We start from the raw sequence: 20299 nt of genomic DNA, 5'->3' as shown, positions 1-20299 counted from the left end.
GCATCGTGGTGTAAAAGTAAATGCTCACAAAACCTCTCGTAGAACCACAAATTATTCCTCTCATAATATTTAAACGACGAGGTTATGAAAACGGTAATTCTGAATTTTATTATGAACATTTTACACATTTTAAACTGTTATTGGAACTAATTGTTGTTAGGCTACAAGAGTTATATTTGACGGACATAAATAGCTTACTTGTTTTTGTCGTCTAAATGATGTGCCGTTTGAATTAATTTTGTTTAAATGTTGTTTATTCTTTTTAAGGGAACATGATTGTCCACAAGTAAAATTGTTCCTTTTGTACTTCTGACCAGGAGTAAATTATTTTACTCTATCCTGCATAAACATAAAAAAGTAAATGACCAAAGTGTTGTTGCTTCATGTAACATAATGCTGCATAAAGTCGAACACATCCGCCAGACGCTTTTGATGTTGGAACCGCAACAATATATTTCAGAGGAGCATTTTATGAAAGTTGTTGGAACACTACGTGTATTTCCTTCACCGTCGCATAAATCTGAGTTTGTCGTGAACATGTGCTACAAAAAAGACAGAAGTCATTTTCTTGTATATATGTTTTATGTAAGTAATAAAATATTACTATAACATAAATATAAACGTGACTTTGCAGTCTACATTTCGCAATAAACATACAACCAATGTAGTAAACAAAACATTTGTAATCCACTGCAACATAATCAACAGAGCCGAACAAAAAAGCTCCAAACACACTTAGGAAATAAATATATAGATATATAAATGGTCATAAACGAAATATTAAAATATCTTCTTGGAATTAGTAAGTGTACAAAACTGCCCGGAAAACAAAACGAAACATAACAAAACGAACCCAGAACAAATACATATGTTTACATATTCGACATATTTACATATTGGAAATAATCCTGACAATTATTTATTTAAAATCTTTTCTCTTGTATTTATTTTTATTTTTATTACTTTTTTGGAAAACGGTTGTATATTCACACTGTTTCAAATAACATTGCAGAAATGAACACCTGCTGTCCAATGAAAAATGCCAGACCTTGAGAAACAACACGAAACAAGAACGTTATCAGCCTCCTTTTTTACCCCAGTCTTGGAAAGTCCCAAATACATCCTTTATTCACTACCATATCTACTTTTGTCTGTGTCCAGGCTCATGAGTAGGACGCAAAATGTAATCACCAACGTGCACAGCTGACACAGAGAGTGTCATGAATTGGCCAATATTCAAGAAGTAGAGTACAGCACGATATTTGGGCACTGAAAAAAATTACCTGAGATATTTCTGTCTTTTTCGTTTTTGACTCATTACTCTCATTAGATTAAGCGCCGGAGCAGACTTGAATAGTGCCGATTCAAAATAAGACGAAATTGGAAAAGTTTAAACAAGTAAGCATGAATGGCGTACCTCGAACAAATACCTTATAATAAACATGAAAAGAAAGAAAATAACAGTATTAACGCAATAATAAGTGCCTCATGCAAAGAGGGAAGAAACTATAAACCCCAAAAACTCAAAATGACTAAATATTATTTCAGACAGTGTATTCCACATTTTAACGTCTTTACATCTTTAGACGATGTCAGGTGCTCAGAAGTGATCATTGTAAACATTTTCTGGTGCACTTGTTTGTATGGAGGTTTTGACCAAGTGCCTGTTCTTTCGATAGGAATTTCAACCGTCTCATTACTACAAATGAAAACGAAAAAGTCCATAGACAGAAAAAAAATGTTTTGCCCTAAATGAGAGCTCTTAACGTTAAAAGAAACGAAATAAAGTAAACGTCACAAATAATATCAGATACATCACATTGTAACAATTAATCTGGTTAATCGCTTTAATAAAATCACTGTCCACTCTCCTTTGTTGCTTTACATGAGACCAACAGCAAGACGGGCGAACCCATCCCGGGAAACCATGGCCCTTTTGTGGCTTAGCCTATAGCTCCCTTTGATCGCCGGTGAAATCATCGATTTTTTCCAGAATGGCACAAATGATAAGATTTTCGTAAACACGTGTAGGCCTACTGATTTCATAAATGCAGCTGACTCTGTAAGATGAATGCATTTTCATGTTATTCAGAATTATTGGCGTCCTATAGTATGCGGTGGTTGCATCTCCGGTCCCTGTGAACGAACTCTTCCCAAACTTTCTGTCTCTGATCTCTTGGGATAACAAAAGGGATAAACAAAATCCATTGTCCGCTTATCAGCCTAATTTCTTTTCAAACAACGACACTGTTTATGATAATAGCAGTCACTGGACAGGACTCTGTAGTGTGTGATGAAGAGGGGGTGTCTCTGCCTGTGAGTATACGTCCTCCATGGTCGGGTGAGGGACCCCCAAGGGCGTCATTCTTTTCTCTTTCTGTCTTCTGTTGCAAAACCATACACGCACAACCTCTTTTTCCAACTGCAGAGTGCCAGCTAAGGCGGTGATTTCGTGGGCGGACGGCTTGGGGCACTTTAAGAAATGATTTTCCAAAGCCCCTTTCACTCCTACTTCGATGGACGTCCTCTTCTTTCGTTTCCGTCCCTGTGCTGCAATCTTGTCCAAATTTGTGGGGCTGCCAGTGTTTGAATCTGTCTCCTCGAGCCACTTGTTAAGCAGGGGTTTAAGTTTACACATGTTCTTGAAACTGAGTTGAAGAGCCTCAAACCTACAGATGGTGGTCTGGGAAAAGACGTTTCCGTACAGGGTGCCCAGCGCTAAGCCCACGTCCGCCTGCGTAAAACCAAGTTTGATGCGCCTCTGTTTGAACTGCTTGGCGAACTGCTCCAGGTCGTCGGAGCTGGGAGCGTCTTCGTCCGAGTGGTCCTGGTGGTGGCTGAACGACTGCTGAGGAGACTCCATCTGGTTGTCATGGCTACCCGCGTCGTCGTGGAGCGGGTCCCGCAAACCGTGGTGCAGCGAAGGCTGGGGGCTTAACATGGTGTAGCCCGTCTGAGAGTAGACCAGCGACTGGTGACTGTTAGAGGCAGGAGAAAGCGGGGACAGGTGGTGCGTCGTGGTCGGTGCCCATGATCCATGGTGGCTGTTTTGCGTTGCCTGGTGGACCAGATGCGATCTGTGATAGCCGTTCCCCAGGTCCTCTCTGCTCTGCACGCTGGCTTTGTTGTGCTCCGGTTGTCCGATGTGGGTGCCGCTGGTCCAGTCGGTGTTGGAGGTTGGCAGCCACTGGTGGTGCGTTAGGCTCATCGGATGTCCCGTGTTGGTCGCTAGCCCTTGTAAGTACTCGTGGTGCATCATTTTCTGCACCTCTCTGTAAGTTGTCCCCTGGTGCATCCTGTCCGAATCCGGATGCATAAGCGGGTTCGAAGGCAATGAGTTATTCCGCGGAATATACTGAGCTGTTGTCGCCATGGCTCCGACTTAGAAAACTGACAAGCACTTCGGAGATCTTTGAGCTTTAGAGCCAAAAACGCAACAACCTGCTCTGGGAGGTCTTAGGGACGAGCGAAGACACGCCTCCCCTTCGCTCGCATTGGTTCCTCGCCGACTACAGCCCACCAGGTTTCCTTATTACCTCTCGCGGGCCGCTTGGTTGGCTGTTGGGCGCCGTGATCCCGGTTACTCGCAATTGGCCGCTTTCACTACGCTTTCTCTTTTTTTCCTTTCTTCTCTTTTCCCCGCTAGTCAAGACAGCACGAGCGACAAAACCGTAGGAAATTACTGGACTTTGAGGGTTGTTTTGCAAATAACCACGTGGGGGAGTGTGGAACCCTTTTTGGTGGGGTGGAAGAATGCCCCTTAACCGTCTTGCATTAGTAACTGTACTGCTCCTCTTTCAAGAAGAGCTTAGTATTCTGAAGTCCTAAAAACCCACCCACGAGAAAGATGAAGACTACTATGCAGTAATAAGAAAGTAGTCATTTTTTGTGGAATGTAAATAATATTGTTGTAGTTGTACACATATTGTTTGTGTCATTCAAATACAGAATTATTTATCATTTTGATATTATTACAAGTAAAAAATTCAACAATCACGGCACCATGGATAGAATTAATAAAACATAATATATAAAAACATTCCCCCACAAGTCTTCACCATAAAATATAAATGCATACACACAGCTACAGTCAACTCCAATAATAAATGACTATTCATGTAGGGCCTAATTTTATTTGCTTCCACAATACTTGTCACTTTTCATGCTTTGACATTTTGGCATTTTTATTTTTTCCTCCTTTCTTTAAGTCAACCGAATTTAGACTACCGTTACGCAAACATACGAATCCACATTTAAAGCGGTGGCGTGTTGATAAAATCTTCACTCCAAGCATTTCTCTAAGAAGCAACTTCGAGAGAAATCCCGTGTTTCTCCCTTCTGGCCTCCTCCGTACCCCGTTCCCGGCTGATCTGATTATTTTTCCCTTCACGTTTTGTCCCAATAGCAAATTACCAATTCTATGAATTGCAAAGCAGCCTCGAAGACGCTGAGGGGTAGAGAGGGGGAGATGCGAAGATTGAAAGGGATCTTTGCAAACACAATCACGTTCTTAAATGGAAATGTGGGGCTTTAAACAAATCTTACATCTCTCCTGTTTCAGTCGTCTAAAACTCCGCAATCAGGCACACGGTCGACTCCATCTAAAACCAAAGCTTTTTAAGAAGATTTTTTCGGTATCAGTTCTATTTAAATGATTTACCTCATTGTATTTTCTTAGTTCACGTACGTGTTTGTGTGTTTGTATTGCTCTTATTGGCGTATTTCCACAGGCTTTTGAGAGGAAATGTGCTGTTACATTTGGAGAATTCAGGCGTCAGACCAAACCGCTTCTCTGTGTGGTAAGTTTTTACGCGGCTTTTCCTATCTGTCCATCTGCACGAGCTCTGCGCGTTCATGGAAGTGTAACCTATATGATGTTCTTGGGGTCACAAGTACTCGTCACCACTCTGTCAAAGGCGTGGTTACGTAAAGCCACCATTTATTTATTTATCGCAAATGCAACAATACCGGCATACTGTTAAATGTGTCACTATAATGACTGATTGTAACATGCACTTATACAAGATAAAAACATGTTTAGCTACTTTAATATGATTTGCTCATGTTTTCTGTAATATCGGAAATACTGCATGCATTAATGTAATTAAGAAACGATGTGCACAAAGAGTTTTATATGAACAACATTTGCATAATCTTTTTTTTTACTGTGTTTGTGTGTGTTTTTTAATAATTTTATTAAAGTATAACACCAAACATTCAAACTAATACAAATGTGCTTTTTATCCATGAATTACCCTACATCTTCTAAACTCACCAAGCGTTATAGACTATTCCTTCTTCACCTCATTTTGAGTATATAATTTAATTTCTAATATTATTTTTACGATCACTTATTTTTGTTAAAAAGAGGGCTTTGTACATATTTGTGGGTGAAAATTAATATGCGCCATTACGAAGTTACAGGCAGGCAGATGACAGGATGGCCATGCTTGTAGTGTACCCTATAGATGAACGCAATTCAGTGGTCGACACTGCCCCAGAGAGCTGCAGTTAATGAGGATGCTTCGCTGTACAGTTACTCTTATTTGGACGTCTATAAAAAGATCGGTCATTTCTACCCAGAAAGCTGCGTCACGGTAGCAGCACAGTCAAACTCTTGTGCTTCGTTTGCCAGCGCAAGAAAGTGGCTTAAAAAGCGCCCAGATGCTTCCTTTTTTCTTCGGGAAGAATATGGCCTTGTGTGCAGCGAGGTGAATTTTTCCTGGGATGCACGAGGTTGCTATGGAGAGCGGGTTGAAAGACTCACACTGATCCTGCAGATGAATGATTTGCCATACAGGAAAAGACAAATAATAGCCCTTCTTTTGCAAGATGGCAATGAAAGACAGTAGGGAACAATTGTGGTCTTTGAGTATCCAGGATGTACTAAATTTGGTCACAGAATTTAATTCCCTTAAATTTAGGGAAAAAGCGTTACTTTGGATTTGTGCTCCAGCCTTTAATTTTCTGCAGGCTATAGCTTGTCCACCCGGCAGCTTTGAATTCGAAACTTTTAAGAAGTCTTTATTTTTAAGTTACATTATTTAAAACATTATCCCATTCGTAAAATAATAATCGTTTTCATAAGATTCCCTACATAAGCAAAAAGGTCTCAACATAAGAAACGTTTACGCCATATAAATCATTTAGCCAATAAGATTAAATTTACATAAAATATTAAAAGAAGTGTTCGTCATCATGTATAGAATCCACTGGGTCTGTTTTTTTTCTCTCGATTCTGCGTCTGCAGTCACGTGCTTTAATCTGCACGATAGACCCCCTCCACTTGAATATAATTAGAGTCTGGTTGGTCAAAGCCTCCATTAACCATAGGCCATAAAAGTGCAGAGGAGAAAGAGTTCAGACAACACAAATATTACATTGCGTTATCTGTGGGTGCCAACTGCTGAAACAATCAATGTGCAACAAATTCATTATCATAATAGAGATTAAAACCTTTCAAAGTTGTGGAAATTCAAAATTCTGAGTGGGCAAGAGTTTTGGAGCTGTGAAAAACCTAAAAGCTAAAAAACAACTTACAGCCTCTAATTGTTGTGTTCCAGTTATGCCTCCAGACTTTTTTGGCTGTTACCAATTTAAATTTGGTTGTTCAAAATCTTTCATCCAGCAACAAAACAATTTGACAAAAACGCGTTTAAAAAAACACAGGCAAATTCTCGTTAAATACCATTATTCAATTATGTCATGTATTATATCAACAATAAAAAATAATGGCAGAACACGCGAATGAGAAAAAATAACCAGAGTTGTCTGCAGGCTACAGAATTGTTCAAACTCTTTCTCAAGTTTACCCAACTTACTGACATCTTTTAAATCAGTGCTTTAATTAAAGATTCTCCCCACTAAAGATTCACCTCTCATTTCATTTACCCGTTTGTTTTTCACCAGCTCGGTTTGACAGACATGCGTAATGGGCACCCGCGCTTCCAAAGCTGAGAATTTACAGACACATCCTGCGCTTTCAGGTACCTCTTTCTCTCTTTTTTGGTTAATGAACTCAGGCGATTCCGCAAGCATCCCGAGGGACCGGAGAGGGAATGTTTTCCTTTCGGTAAAAGGTGTGGGCAATCTCTCCCCAACTCTCGACTTATCTTTGGGCTAATTAGGCGGGGCCCTGAAGACGAAGGCATGAATATTCATGTAAAAGCACCGGCGCGCAATTAGCCACGGAAAGAGTTCCTAACTTCAATCGCTGGCCAGTGCGAAGAGACAGGGATATTCTTCTGCGCAGCAAGACAGCCGAGGTGTCGCACTAAGTCGTGTTTAAAGTGTGTAAGAAATATAAAAAGACCAACCTGACATTTTTGCTAATTCTATTCGCAGATGGTACTTTTTTAATGGATGGCAACCTTATTTATAATTTAAAGACTACCCAGTACCCACAGTCAGTTTTTCCATTTGATGAACAGCATTTCTGAGAATTTTGGATAGCCAGGGTCAGAAGTATTCCATAGAAGGTTCGGAGAAACCTGTCGTCGAAAGTTTTAAATTGAAAGCATGCAGGACTCTTTGACACTACATTTAAATGCTTTAATTTATATGACTTTCAGATGTTTTGAGATGATGGATCCCCATCATCCATTAAGTGTTGGTCATCGCCTTCTAATTCTTATGCTCACTTAGCTTGTGGATTCATGTTTCCAAAATCAATAATACTATTTAAGTTTTTCTGTGGGTCTCTGCAATCTCCCTTTCTTTTATCTCTTTCTCTCTTTCTTTGTCTTTTGCTCTCTTTTACACACATACACAAAGTTAGGGGCCTTAACCTGTGTTGCTGTCCATACTGTGCTTTAAGGCCTCAATCCTTGCTTTGAATTGATGGCGATCTATATCTTGTCCCCTTCCGGGTGTGCGCTTGCCACTTGCTTCCATAAAGATGCATTTATGTATGTATGTATGGAGGTGAACAGGGAGCTTTTTGCAGGGGGGCTTGTGAGATAAGCAGTGGAATTTGTGCCGTTTGAATATGGATGGCAGCCAGACCGTTGGTAAGCAGCTGATAGAGTGGTAAACAGCTTGTGGGCTGAAGGGGTTAGAAGCATGCTCCTGAATACATTGGGCCTCTCTTCCACTGTCTGCATGCACAATGGTCAATCAAATCAACGTCACTTTCCCCCAATCCCTGTGATGCTGTGGGTCTGTAATGTTGGACAAGCTGTCACTACAGTACACCCATCCACTCACTTATCAACTTCTGAAATTAATGGTCAGACTTGCTAGATGATTGCAAGGGCAAATATGTTCAGTCCAGCTTTTATTTGATAATAAATTATATAACCCTCTGCCTTCTGTATACATCATAGACCGTTGCATGTTTTGTTGTACAAATTCTCAGCAATTAAATTGTTTTTGATATTCTGATACAATTTCTTTGTTTTATTTAAATGATATTTATAACAGTTTAGCATAACTTTCACTAATAGTCATTTAAAAAAACAATGCTTAACACAGATAGTTTACTACTGCATACAGGCAGACATAAATAATGGAAACATATGATTCTTAATTTCATGACATTTTTACCTGTTAGAATACATTATCTAACAACTATTACTACTACGTTCGAAAATGTTTGATGACCTATTAACGATAGTTTTTGTAATATTTATATTCTCGCCTTGATGTTGATTGAGCATGATCTTTCCTGACAGAACTAATTGAGTTGAAAGTTTATAATAGAAAATGTAGTCCAAACTATATATAAGAGATCCACATGATCATACAAGTTTAAGAAAATGTAAAGGCTTTAAGATGTTTGTCCACATCAGTAAAATTTGACTTAAGTTTATCTGAAGTTTACTTTCTATGCAGCCAGAATATAAAGTAAGCATGTTATTATTTTAGGAATAACCATGATTAAATCGGGACATATTTTTATTGTGCGCTGTAGCAATAATGAAATCACACAAAATGTATTCAGAATAACCATTTCCTTTACTTTCTGCTGGTATCCATACTTTTTAAAACCACAAAATATATTTGAATAGTTTGTTCTTCGACTTTTAAAAAAACTGAGTATAGTGACTGTGAGTTGAATAAGTGTTGATAAATTTGTTTTTCCTATTCACACCTGTTTGCTTCTGTGTTCCAGCATAAATAGGTGTATCATTCCACAACAATTTCTTTTCTTTCTTTCATCAAACGTACCCAAGTAACAGTGAAACTGCTAGGAATCATATGTAAAACATTGAATCATTATTCAGCCTAAATATTTAATGATTGATTTGATGAACCTTTGTGGATTTCTTCATGTAAACTGACTGCTGCGCTCGAGTATTCTAAGAGCCGTGGTTCTTCCCCAGTGGCATCCAGAATGAGGCTGATCCAGCATAAAGCTGCAGAGTTCCACATGTCACTGCTCACTCAAGAGAGCATCCAGAGGCCCTGCTGAAGTTATTAATGAGTTGCTTCCTTTTAATTAGATAGTAATTCATGTTAATGCATGCCTAATGAACCCAAATCGTTCCCTTTGGTCATTCTGCGGAGTTCCACTGTGTTTACTTATTCTGTCTGTTTTCCCGCTTTTGTGTTTTATTAGGCTCGGAGGGGCCTAAAAGGATCCAGCAACTTGCTTTAGAGACATCTGAAGAGTCCAGTTAAAGAGCCAGTAACATTTGCTTGAGGGGTCGTTTGGGAATGAATTCCACCAAAAAGACTTGAGGAGGTCGTGACCAGGACTGAAGACGCTACAGTGCAGGTTTAGAAACAGATGTCTCGGGATCGCCACAGTATGTTCACGCTGAACTTTTAACCACGAGTTTATGTACAACAAGGAGGTCAGATTCGTTTTTATGTATGTTTTGCATGTACTGTTACAGTCTAAAAGAAGGCATGGGTGTATTTGACCCCACCATAAAGTGAGACGGTGATGGTAAAAGCCAGAATGACCAGGCCAACTCGGGGTCACGACCAGACGCCGAGTGCTCCTGTCTCGCTGTCGTCTATGGTCAAGCACTTGCCGGCAGGCTGAATTAAATTAGACTGCTGTTAATTGAGGATTGACCAGTCTGAGAGCAGCTGACGCTTGGGTCAGTCAAGATAGCAAAGCCTGAATCCCTCAGGCCCCGATTGCAATTTCAGCCCTGCAGGTCCTGGAATGGGACGGGAGGGAGAGAACGCGAGGGCATGCTGGGAATGCACGGCTGCTGATTAGCAATAAGAGTTTATAGGAAGGCTTAGATGAGATTTGGCTTGTTTGCTTGAGTGGAAAGTGTAGCAGCACAACAGGCCCACACACACACGGAGCGAAGAGGGGAGGTCTGTTCAACATTGATGTCAAAGTAGACTCGGAGTAAATCGGTTCGCACCTCGCTGAAAATCTCCTCAATCGCCCAGTCAACACAATTAATCGCTTCATTAATTAACAAATATACCACCCCGACTGACTTTTGGCAACCGTGGGCCGTACAGCTAACCTTCCCCAATCTCTCCTTTCTATTCCTAATTTGTTTTATTTCACTCCTCCTCCCTAATTCTCTTTATCTCTTTTTTCTGCGCTGCTTTTCTCTGAACAGCGTCGCAAAAGCTGACTCCGCTGCTTTAACACGAGCAGGTCAGCACGCTCCGCTAACATTTGTTATCTGTAATCCTGCAGGTCCCCGCACAAAATGAGCGTAGTAAACTCTCGCAAAGCCCTAATCTCACCATTTCTTTCAGATGCGCTTTTTCTAGCTTTCTGTTCTTTTTTATGTATGGGGTGGGAAAGCGGTTTTCAGAGGAGCCGTCTCTGATTGCAGGGCTTATTTTTGTGGTATTCAGAATTACAACAAAATCACAATCAAAATCACAACCTCCTTTATGACAATTAAGCAGCGGTGGATTAAGTTATGCCCTAAATATTTACTCCAGGAAAAGTAATAAGTACTCCTTTTTAATTTTACTTGAGTAAAAATGAATATCATTTTACAAACGTACTTGAATTTTAATGTACTTAATTAAACATGTAAAAGTACTAGGATTTGAAGAAGCATGTTTATGTGTTTCGCAGTTTCGTATACTTTGTATACTTGTATTTTGACATGGATGGAGCTTAAATGGGTTAAAGAACAGTCTGACGTTATTCATTTTCATGAAAACATTAAGGAAGCTTAGTGAAGGCATACATTTAATTTACACTGATCTGCAAAAACAAAAAAATGTTTTATTACCAAAACCTGTCACACTATTAAAACATTTAACCACAAACTAAAATGTCAATTCAAGTTACTCATAATTCATAACGTATTGAACAAGATTTGAACAATTTAGTCACTTATTAACAGGAGACTCAGTCTAAATGAATCTTTATATCACTGAGTTGTTGACTCGAGACCTGATAAAGCATTGTTCACAAATCAGACAACGCCGTAACGTCTTAAAGCAAGCAGTGCGTTTTGAGTTTAAAGTTATGAGGAACAATATGTCTTTATGAAACGCAGTAGAGCAAAACATATGATATAGCTTTCCAAATAAATACTCTGATCAAGTGCAGATATTCAAAAAATGTACTTGGGTACAATAACAAAGTAAAATACTTCCAATTAAAAAGCTGTGATTTATTTTTCACTTACAAATATTGATGAATCAAATCACAAAGCCAAGATTTTGTCAATTTGCTTTATAGATTTGGTGTGTGGTTTGCAGCTTCAGTGAAAATGTCTTCAATGTGTTTTTGATTCATCTTACTATCATAGAGTGATATGTAATAGAATTACTGTTTTCTTTCTCCATCGGTCTCAATTATCCCCGCGCTGGTTTGATTGAGTTCGATACTATGCAAATGATGTATTTGAATTCTCCCATGCAGCTCTGGTGCATTTTGTCTTGGTCATGCACACCCACACATGTAGCGAGCGTGGTGGTGTGTGTCTGTTTGTTGTCATTGTGCGTGTGTGTGTGTAGTATGGTGAGTAATAGCAGAGTTCAGTGGAAGACTGTAGTGTTGACAGCATAGTAAACGATGCAGCCTGCCTACTGCAGCAGTATCCCTGCTAATCACACACACCACATGATAATCAGAGCAACCCCATCCTCACACACACGACTACAGCGTGAAAACACACACAAACACCCTCACACACACACTGACCCATACTTCTACAGACAAATGGAAGACATAATGGTAGCCGGAGGCAGTGCGCATACTTCACTCTATCTCTCTCAAACCAAGCACATCTCTACCCTTCACACACACACGTCTGGTTTATTATCTCCGTGGGGACAGTCCATAGGCGTAATTTTTTTTATACTGTACAAACTGTATATTTTATCCCCTACCCCTAACCCACCCCCTAAACCTAACAATCACAAAAAAAATTCCTGCTCTTTTAGATTTTCAAAAAAGTTAATTCTGTATGATTTATGAGCTTGTTTCCTCATGGGGACAAAAAAATGTCCCCACAAGGACAAGGGTTTTGGATATTGCCATCTTTGTGGGGACATTTTGTCCCCATACTGTAGGGTTTACGCTTCCCACACACACACACACACACACACACACACGCGCACACACGCACACACGCACACACACTTGATTTTATAAAAACAGCTCACTGTCTGAAGAGTTGACTGATATCACCTTCCCTCACTGAAATTCAGTTTTCCCTTCAAAGTCTCAAAGTGTATAATCCACATTTTACACACACATGTACAAACGCAGCATGTTAAATGAGACTTAGTTAAAAAAAGAAGAGATTATGAAAGAAAGGAAAAATGCAAACCCTCAAACTCATTCTGGTGGTCCCATGGTTTAAAGATTGGGTGACATCTCCTTTCTCAGTAGACCTGCTCCTTTATAGGAGTGGGCCTTGCTCTTATAAAAGATTTAAGGAATTGTTCACCTAAAAATTAAGATTCTGTCATCATTTACTCACTCACTGTGTTACTTTCATCATAATATAAAAAGAGGTATTAGTGAATCCACGGATCTGGTCCCCAATCACTTCATTCAATTTCATTTTATAATCTTAAAGTGATAGTTCACCCAGAAATGAAAATTCTGTCACCATTTACTCACCCTTATGTAATTTCAAACCCGTTTGACTTTCAAGCTTTTTTGTAAAATGTTGTTAACTGGCACCCATTCACTTGGATTTGTTTCGTGTCCATACAATAGAAGTGAATGGGTGACGGCACTTTTCAGTTACCAGCTTTCTTCAAAATATCTTCTTTTGTGTTCTGCCGAAGAAAAAAGTCATACAGGTTCAAAACGATGACGAAATTTTCATTTTTGGGTGAACTATCTCTTTAAAGCATTCCACTAAATTCTCCTTAATGTTCAGTGCAGAGAAAAGGCCACACAGATTTGAAATAATTTATAACATGAGGGTGAGTAAATAGTTTTTACAAGCCAATAATTTCTTTTACTGTATTTACCAGTTGTGGATACAACAGTCCCTATTTTTTTATCCCATCAGGATAAACAGGAAAAATGAGGATAACAGTCACAGTTTGTGACACGACCCCAAGATTGTAAATTGGAAGATGAAAGTTGGGAAGAACATTTTTAAGGCCATTTGTTTAGGGTCACGTGCAGATTTCTTGTACATTATCTTTGATTAACGCAGGTATAAATAAAGAAATTGTTTCCAGGCAAACGTGCACTCTGAGGAATGGTAATGTGTAAATGGGTTAGTTCATTTTAAGAGAGGTGACACTTCACACACTCTCACATTCACACTTCTTTGTATCTTGCAGGGCGGCATGTGTGCTTAGACAGCAGGATGTAAAGAGAACAGGTGTGGCGCCCATAGGTCCTTTTTTTACCATATGTACACAGGTAAGGCCATGGGGCATGATGTCACACAAAGTGTCACATCCAAACACCTTACACACTCTCTCTCTCTCTCTCTCTCTCTCTCTCTCTCTCTCTCTCTCTCTCTCTCTCTCTCTCGCACTCTCTGTGTCCTGCTCTCAAGTTCAATTTAAGTGTGTTTTTTGTCATGACCAAAAAATTGTACATTTGTATTGCCAAAGCATTTTCAGCTGTGCTGTATACAATTAGTCTACATGTGTATTCCAAAAAATGTGGAATACACTTAAACGTATGCACTGCAGTTAAATAAATGAAAAAGCAAACTCTCTCTCTCTCTCTCATATGAAGCATTTGCATTATTATTAATTTGTTCGATTTTTTAAATATTGTCATTATTTGATTTTTAAATATATTTTTGTTATTTTTTTATGAAAATGATTTGTGTACCTCCTCATACTTCAATAAGATTGATTTCCAGCTTCATGATTTTATGTAATTCTGATTAAATAAAATTTTTGAAAAACAATCAAGTAAAATGGACATGTTTTGTTTTGTGGCATACTTTCCTGTCAAATTCTTAGTTAGGATTGATAGAAAATTGTCCCAAATGTCCGAGTGAACCAGTTTCCTGCTAGTTTACTGCTAGTTTACTAGGTAATGTATAACCACCCTTGCAGAAAAGGGTGTTGAGAAACATTTTAATAATAGTGTACTTTCCTTAAGTAAACTTAAGTAGCGTTTCATTTCCTTAATATTATATTATCCACAAATACACATTTTATAAAATATTCTTACAGAACAGTGGTTCTCAACAGGGGGGCCGTGGCCCACAAAGGGGTCCCAGGTGACTTCCAAAGGGGGCTCAGGATGACTAGAATTAAAAAATTAGTCAAAACGAACATTGAAATTCTTTTAAGATATTTCTTATTATTTGGCCATTTTATAACAAATAAATAAATAATTTTTCTAGTTAATGTTAAGCTCTAAAATATTTTGTTGTGTAGAAATTTTGAGTTTTCGAAATGGGAGGCCTTTGAATATTGTTGAATACAATGGAGGACTTTGGAGACAAATAGGTTATAGAATTTGAAGTACACTTAAAGCACACATTTAACACAATTAAGCACACTTCTTTTTCACAAGGGCAAGCGAGCGAGCAAGTGTATTTGTGCATAAAATGTGTAAAAGGCATTTATGGATTTGGCGCGTCCCCTTCAATTGAACTTTTAGTTTAAATAAAGTCATTCTACAATCAATAGAATTAACTGCGCAAAACATTCTCATTCTCAATCATGCAATAATTCATCAGAGGTGCAATGTAGAAATGTAAGCGTTATTTCAACACGCCAACAGTCGTATTTAACTGTGAGTGAAGTTTGATCAGAGGCAGAAGTCCTTGGATGGTGATGTTCGAAGGGTGCCCGCCATCACCAAACGCTTGCACGTGCACACACTCCAACTCCCCCTTACCAAAAGTGAGAGGAGTGGAAACGGTTCCCGCTCTGATGAAAGGGCCCCTCTGATCGAGATGACAACAAAGGGCTCGGCCGCCTGTGTTTGGAAAAGCTTCCCCTTTCTTCTCGCCTTCCTCCTCCTCCATCTCCTCTTCTTTCCTCTCTGATCTCTCGCTCTCTCTATCTCCCTCTGCCCGATGCCACTCTGTTTGGCAGGGCCCCGCTCAGCTCGTCGTTAAGGTGGCGATACAATCGGGGGACCGGATTAAAAATCAGTGCGCGTCCTTGTCGAAGGCGCCCAGGATGGCACACTTTGATGTCTCTCGGCAAATTTGAAATTCATATGTTGTCACACTTCATTTTATTCTCCCTTATTTTTTTCCCCTTATTCCAACCCCCACCCTATTTCGTTTCCATCTTTGGTCGTACACATGTACTACTGTATGTAAAAACGTGAATGAGAGAAGATGTAAAAACCGATCTCGCTCATGCCTTTCTTTTATTTTTTTATGTTTTAACATCTTTTGGTAGGCGGAATGAAAAAAATGTAATGTGCTTTGATTGAATGAGGAGTCGGTGGGACTTCAGCGTGGAGGACAGAGAGAGTTCAGAGGAAACCAGCGTAGGAGGATTCATACTTTGATGACACTTCAAAAACTGTGTGGCAAGACTAAGCTATCGGCCCCATCTAAAAAGTGACTAGCGCATGCGAGCCCTCTTTAAGAATCCCTTGTGATAACAAAACACAACACAAAACAATCCCTTCTAGTTCTTCGACCAATAAAAACAGAATTAAGGCAGCCTGTAGTGATCTCATTAGCTCGGCAATTAACAACAATTCAATACACTGGACAAATTCACTGCAGTTGGACTTTAGATCAATGTGACTGCTCAGTGGCAATAGGTTTTACATTCTTCTCCTCTTCTATCCCAGAACTGTTAGGCGGAAAATGGGACGATGCATCCTCCAACTTCCATGACCTCCTCAGACAGTAATAAATGGGTCTGATGGCTGGGCTGATGTGGTGTGGAGGGGGTTTGTCCTACTAGTTGCGCCAACCCAAGCTTTGTCATCAATCTCTTGAATATCACAAACCTTCCAGAGACTCAATCCACGGGCGCTGGTGATACACCCTCCAATTCAAGCCCAGCCTCTCCTCTGTGGGCCAATCTCCTCTGGTCTCTTTATGACGAATGGGTTTTAATAACGGCGGACCAAGTGATGAAATTAAAAGTGCATCCCTTGGCCTCAGATTGCTCTTGCTGCTCATTTCGAGTGCATCGCTCTTCGTACATAAGCTTTGTGTTACATCACCATTGCCGTATGATTATTTGACTGATCACCCATAGACCCTGTTGTTGATGTTCTGACAGACATCCAAAGAGATGCATAACGCCTCTGCTTTATCTTCTAACCTAATAAAATCGGTCTTACTAGACCTTATTATCTGGTATTATGTCTTATTATTTCTCATGCTGCCTCATTATGGGGAGCAGCGAAAAAGTAGGTAAAGACAAACAGTGTGTGTCTTTTTAAGGGAAAAGTCACCTCAGACTTCCATAAGAAATCAACTAATAGGATTTACCTATTTTTTGTGTCATTTGCGCAAGTTTTTGCACACAGTTTATGATAGTAAAGTTCACTTTATAAAATGATGTGCAAAAACTGGACCAAAAAATTAATTGGGACAAAAATTTATTATATTTACTCCACACCAATAATCTGAGAAGAGATTTAATTGCTTTGAGAAAACAAACACATAAATCTAAGTAATGCAGAATTAGGTGGTTTACTTTATCATGACTGTTTGAGGGAGAAAGTGAGAGATGGAGAGTATATTGGTGTACTGTCGGGGTCGAGGGAATTGGAAGGCGCGGTGACTATCGATGAAATAACCTTGGAGGGCTTCCAGTGTGACAGAATGAGTGGCAGAGCCTTGGAGTTGTTCCATGCTGGACCTTTTGTGCTTGTTTCCACCACATTCCAATCAGACATGGACATAAATACCCTTTCGGTAATTGAATGTTTGGCCTGAGAGCAATCTGTATAATCTGTTACCTTTTCACAAATTCTGATTTGTTTGCACACAAAAAGCAATACGAGGTTCAATACAAGTGTCAATACAAGTGTTAAATTCAATCAATACCATTTGCTGCCTGGGTAATTATTTAATAAACGATTATATTTCTCATTGCATAAATTGCTACTTAAAGGTCCAGTGTGTAATATTTAGGAAGATCTTTTGACAGAAAAGCAATATAATATGACTATGTCTTCAGAGATGTATAAAGACCTTACATAATGAAGCGTTACTGTATGTTTTTATTACCTTAGAATGAGCTATTGCTATCTACATGCACCCAGAGCCATTGAGAGAGAGAGTTGCGTCAACTCCATTGACTCCAAAGGAACAGTTTTTTCACAGCAATGGCGGTTCATGGAGCCTCTCAATAGTTCCCGGAAGTTACTAATAACACATGGAGCTGCGCCTAAACAGACCAACTGAGGTCAAATTTTAACCCATTTAAAAACGTATGTCATTAATGAATAAAAAATGAAAGAAACAAAGCATTTAAAGAGAAAACATAACTTCCTGGAACTATCTGAAGGCTCCATGAATCATGTGACACGTGAAGTTTTTGAACTTTCGTTGACGCGACTCTCTCTCTCTCAACGGCTCTGCATACACCAGAGGTCCCCTTACATGGAATTCACCATGTAGTAGACCTAAATGGACAAACTGCTCTACAGAGCATGTTTTGAAAAAAATATGTTATCTCCTTTGGCAAAGAAGCAAAAATTTGCCAACATCTTTGTCCTGTGAGATCCGTCGTAGTGCTTCGAAAGGGAGAGGTGAGCGGTGGAGTGAGCCGTTGGTTGTAGTTAGCAAACTCACAGCTAGATGCCACTAAAATCTCCACATTTCTCCTTTAAACGATATTATAACATTTAAAATGCTATGTTAGTTGATTTTTTTTGTAAAAACATGCCACAAATGCTGTCACAAATGTATGATTTACACATATCTTGCAATGATTTTTTTTAGCAAAATAAAGGATAGAAAGCTTTCTGCCTATTACTGAAGATTTTCACGCATCCAGTTTACAAACTGCTATTCTAAATAACAATAATAAAAAAGTCAGCCATTTCTTTATATCTTTGAAGGGTTAAATATGATCATTTATTTGCACTTTTAAACTTTTGAGCCTGTTTAAATGTGTAATACATTTAATACAAAATGTAATACAAAATTTGTAAATGTGTTGCTCCAAAGTTCTGTTTATCAACATATTAAAGATACAAAATTATATATATATATAAACTGCTACATTTTACATAAATGATCAAGTGGTGAGTTTAATTTTCTGCTGGATTGTGTGGGCATTATTCCAACTTGGACCAGAAACTTGTTAGCGTTTCTCTGCCAGTTGGCACAGGCACAGAGTTCCCTGTTAATTCATGACCCACCTTAAACTTTCCAACAGTTTTGTTTAATGGTCTCCGTCTACATTTTTCTTTGGTGCTTTGTGTATAAAAATAACACGTTTCTTTGTAAAGACAAAGCCATAGGTCAAACACAAAGTCTCAAAGGGCAACTGAAACTTCTTAAGGTTCACACAGCTTTTTCAAGTGTGCTCTGGTGTGTCAAATAAACTAAAACAGAAAGCAGTCCAAATGAAGAAAAGAAATGAAAATTAAATTCACTGTTCATCCGTGACACAGCAACATATTTTTCAGTGGTACTAACCCTGAACCTACCCCTAAACCTAAACTTATACCACCTTATACTACGCAGTACTTTCTTAGGTAAGTACACTGTGGGTACACTAAAGGTACACGTACTGTAAAATAAAGTGCAACCCAAATGTCTTACAATTTCAAACAGTCAAAATCTGACAACTGTTACATTGCAAGTATTTTTTATAAGATTTAGAATGTGTCTTTTTAGATAACTAGCAATGATCTTGATTGAGATGAAGAAAATTGAAAAATGTGCACTTTTAATATATGCTACAGCAATTCACTGAACTGTCAGTTAAAAGATTTCCCATAAAAGCTCATCCTCATGGAGCTTTCATGACACACTGTTCTGTTCTCAGAGCATCAGGATAAGTGGCTGCATTATAGCATGCATTATAACTGCATTATAGCAGCAGGTACAGAGAGTAGGAGAACTAGCACAAGTGACTGTCTGAGAGACAGCGTCTCAATGCAGGAGGGAGGAGTAAGATAATTCTCCTTCATCGCTCTATGCCCAGACTTCCTTTGAAGCTTCGCCTTTACCTGAAAGCAACCGGACAATAGATTTTATTTGTACCAGGCGTTGGAGGCCATATTGCAGATGCTAAAAGACTGAGTGGGCGGGATGGGGAACCGAGATAAAGATCGAGGTAAAAAAAGAGAGGGAGAAGAACTATTAAGACAGAGTACAAGCACTCTGCAGCTTTCTTGCTTTCTTCAGAAGAACTAAAGGAACTAAAAGCCCAATGCACTTAGGATCCATTTCATCTTACGTTTTGTGAAGCCAAGTTTGTTTTGACGACTTCACACTGAGGGCAGAAGACACACAAGCACTGAGAATTGAGCTTGATGGGAGATGCTGCCCATCAAAACTCTGACTTCGCCTGATCAAAGTTATCGAGCTTCGTGGCAATCCCCACAGAGGTAAGCCGGGCCGTGCAGGCGGTGGAGACAAATTGATACGTCGGATCCACAAAGCACCGAATTGCCTCCACCACCTGAGGGGATGTAAACATAAACAGTAAAAGAGAGCCGAGCCCCAGAACCAAAAGTCCAGGGAGGATACGCTCCCTTTTTCATGTGAAAAAAATGGGAGGGATCAGTTTAGGGTGTTTTTAATAATTAAGCGTCTGTATCTGTGTTTCCCTCACTTTTTTACTCCAGTGGCCTGCCGGTCTCTTGAGTCTCAGGGAGATCTGAGGATACATACGGTGAAGCTTAAGAATTGTAGTCCTCTGATCAGCGGCAACATTTGTTGCTTCAAGAGCCAAAAAAACATGGTTCTGTGTCCACTTCACCTGCCTGAAACCAGCAAAATGGCAGACAAAACTGGTGGATATATTAACAAAG

At 39.3% G+C, this 20299-nt stretch overlaps 1 protein-coding gene and 1 long non-coding RNA gene across 4 annotated transcripts; one reads left to right on the top strand and one right to left on the bottom strand.

Moving 5' to 3' along the window:
• Positions 1 to 573: 573 nt before the first annotated feature.
• Positions 574 to 3683, bottom strand: pou3f1 (POU class 3 homeobox 1). Its single transcript, XM_057340154.1, has one exon. The coding sequence runs from the start codon at positions 3371 to 3373 to the stop codon at positions 2267 to 2269; it is 1107 nt and encodes a 368-aa protein (XP_057196137.1). The 5' UTR covers positions 3374 to 3683; the 3' UTR covers positions 574 to 2266.
• An 841-nt stretch (positions 3684 to 4524) lies between these two features.
• LOC130558560 (uncharacterized) lies at positions 4525 to 14273 on the top strand. Of its 3 annotated transcripts, none has more exons than XR_008963443.1 (3): positions 4525 to 4634; positions 4731 to 4799; positions 9560 to 14273. It is a non-coding gene; the product is annotated as an uncharacterized LOC130558560 (long non-coding RNA). The 3 variants fall into 3 exon arrangements; XR_008963441.1 differs by having other exon boundaries at positions 6910 to 14273; XR_008963442.1 differs by having other exon boundaries at positions 4731 to 6986.
• The last annotated feature ends 6026 nt before the right edge of the window (positions 14274 to 20299 follow it).

Source organism: Triplophysa rosa, linkage group LG8 (genome assembly GCF_024868665.1).
Source record: "Triplophysa rosa linkage group LG8, Trosa_1v2, whole genome shotgun sequence".
NCBI classification, from domain to species: Eukaryota; Metazoa; Chordata; class Actinopteri; order Cypriniformes; family Nemacheilidae; genus Triplophysa; species Triplophysa rosa.
Note: the sequence above shows the minus strand (reverse complement) of the source record. Positions and strands in the feature narration are given on the sequence as shown.

Excerpts from the sequence above, each read along its gene's own strand:
- pou3f1 (XM_057340154.1), bottom strand. The coding sequence starts at position 3,373 with ATGGCGACAACAGCTCAGTATATTCCGCGGAATAACTCATTGCCTTCG.